Raw genomic sequence first — 1,280 nt, 5'->3', positions numbered from 1 at the left:
CTGTGGGAGTGACACTGGGCCAGGCTGCCCAGAGAGGCTGTGGAGTCTCCTTCTCTGGGGACACTCAAACCCGCCTGGACACGTTCCTGTGGGATGTGCTCTGGGTGACCCTGCTCTGGCAGGGGGGCTGGGCTGGGTGATCTTTCGAGGTCCCTTCCAGCCCTGAGGGTTCTGTGATCTCCCTGCCTGCCGCGGCCTCTCCCCGGGTCGGGCTTGCTGCGCTGGCTGCCTTGAATTCAGCGCCCACCTGAGCAGGTGAGCAGCGGGAGGGCGGGTACCAGGCAGGTCGTCCCGCCATCCCGGCGCTGGAGAGAGGTGCTTTCTCCAGGCGCGGGGCAGGAACTGCGGGTGCAGGAGCTTCCCCGTCGTGCCTTCCACGCACCGCGCTGGGGACGCGGCAGGGCCACTCAGGCTGACAGAGCTGAAACTTGTTGGGAAGCCCACACGGATTCCCATGCTACGGCTGGTGCTGCAGATAAATGTGTTGCGCCTCAGCTACAAACACTCCACAGAACCGCAGGCTTTGTCATACTGCAGGTTTCGGCATCAGCGTTTAACCCTCGTGTGATTCACAGCTCCCTGCAGAGGTTTGCAGTGCCATGGTTACGGTGTATCCATGGAACGGCCCCACGCTCCTGGTGCGGCTCTGGAGCCCTTGCAGGGCTGCTGCTCTTTGCAGACACTGCAGGGGAAGTTCACAGTTCCACCACGACTGCAGTTCTGCAGAACGGCACCTCAGGGCTCTGCCCTCCGCGCACTAGAGAAGTTCTCAGATCAAATGCCCGTTTGCTGCACAGTTCTTCTTCCCTTCCAAAGGGGCGAAGTTAATCGCTCCGATGCCCCTCGAGAGTCACTGGCTTATTGCAGAAAGAAACCCTAGCTGTTGAAATGCTCCCCCAGACTCCTGCCGCTGCTGCAAAGGAAGCCTGCAAGCCCTGTCATCAATGTTTACAAATATGTAAGGGGTGAGTGTCAGGGGGACGGAGTTAGGCTTTTCTCAGTGATGACCAGTGATAGGACAAGGGGTAATGGGTGTAAATTGGAGCATAGGAGGTTCAAGGTGAATATCCGAAAAAATGTTTTTACTGTAAGAGTGACAGAGCCCTGGAACAGGCTGCCCAGGGAGGTTGTGGAGTCTCCCTCACTGGAGACATTCAAAACCCACCTGGATGAGTTCCTGTGTGATGTGCTCTGGGTGACCCTGCTCTGGCAGGGGGGTTGGACTAGATGATCTCTCGAGGTCCCTTCCAGCCCCTAAGATTCTATGATTCTATGATTCT

The 1,280-nt window shown here is 57.9% G+C and overlaps 1 protein-coding gene across 1 annotated transcript in view; it reads right to left on the bottom strand.

Annotated features, from left to right (window-relative positions):
• Positions 1–456, bottom strand: part of NFX1 (nuclear transcription factor, X-box binding 1) — a 59,220-nt gene extending 58,764 nt beyond the window's left edge. The window contains exon 1 of the mRNA XM_010001552.1: positions 279–456. Coding sequence (XP_009999854.1) covers positions 279–456 — 178 coding nt within the window. The remainder of the gene's footprint in view (positions 1–278) is intronic.
• Between the last annotated feature and the right edge of the window lie 824 nt (positions 457–1,280).

The sequence above is a fragment of the Chaetura pelagica genome, unplaced genomic scaffold, assembly GCF_000747805.2.
Source record: "Chaetura pelagica isolate M959 unplaced genomic scaffold, ChaPel_1.0 scaffold7, whole genome shotgun sequence".
NCBI lineage: Eukaryota > Metazoa > Chordata > Aves > Apodiformes > Apodidae > Chaetura > Chaetura pelagica.
This window is presented reverse-complemented; position numbering and strand designations above follow the sequence as displayed.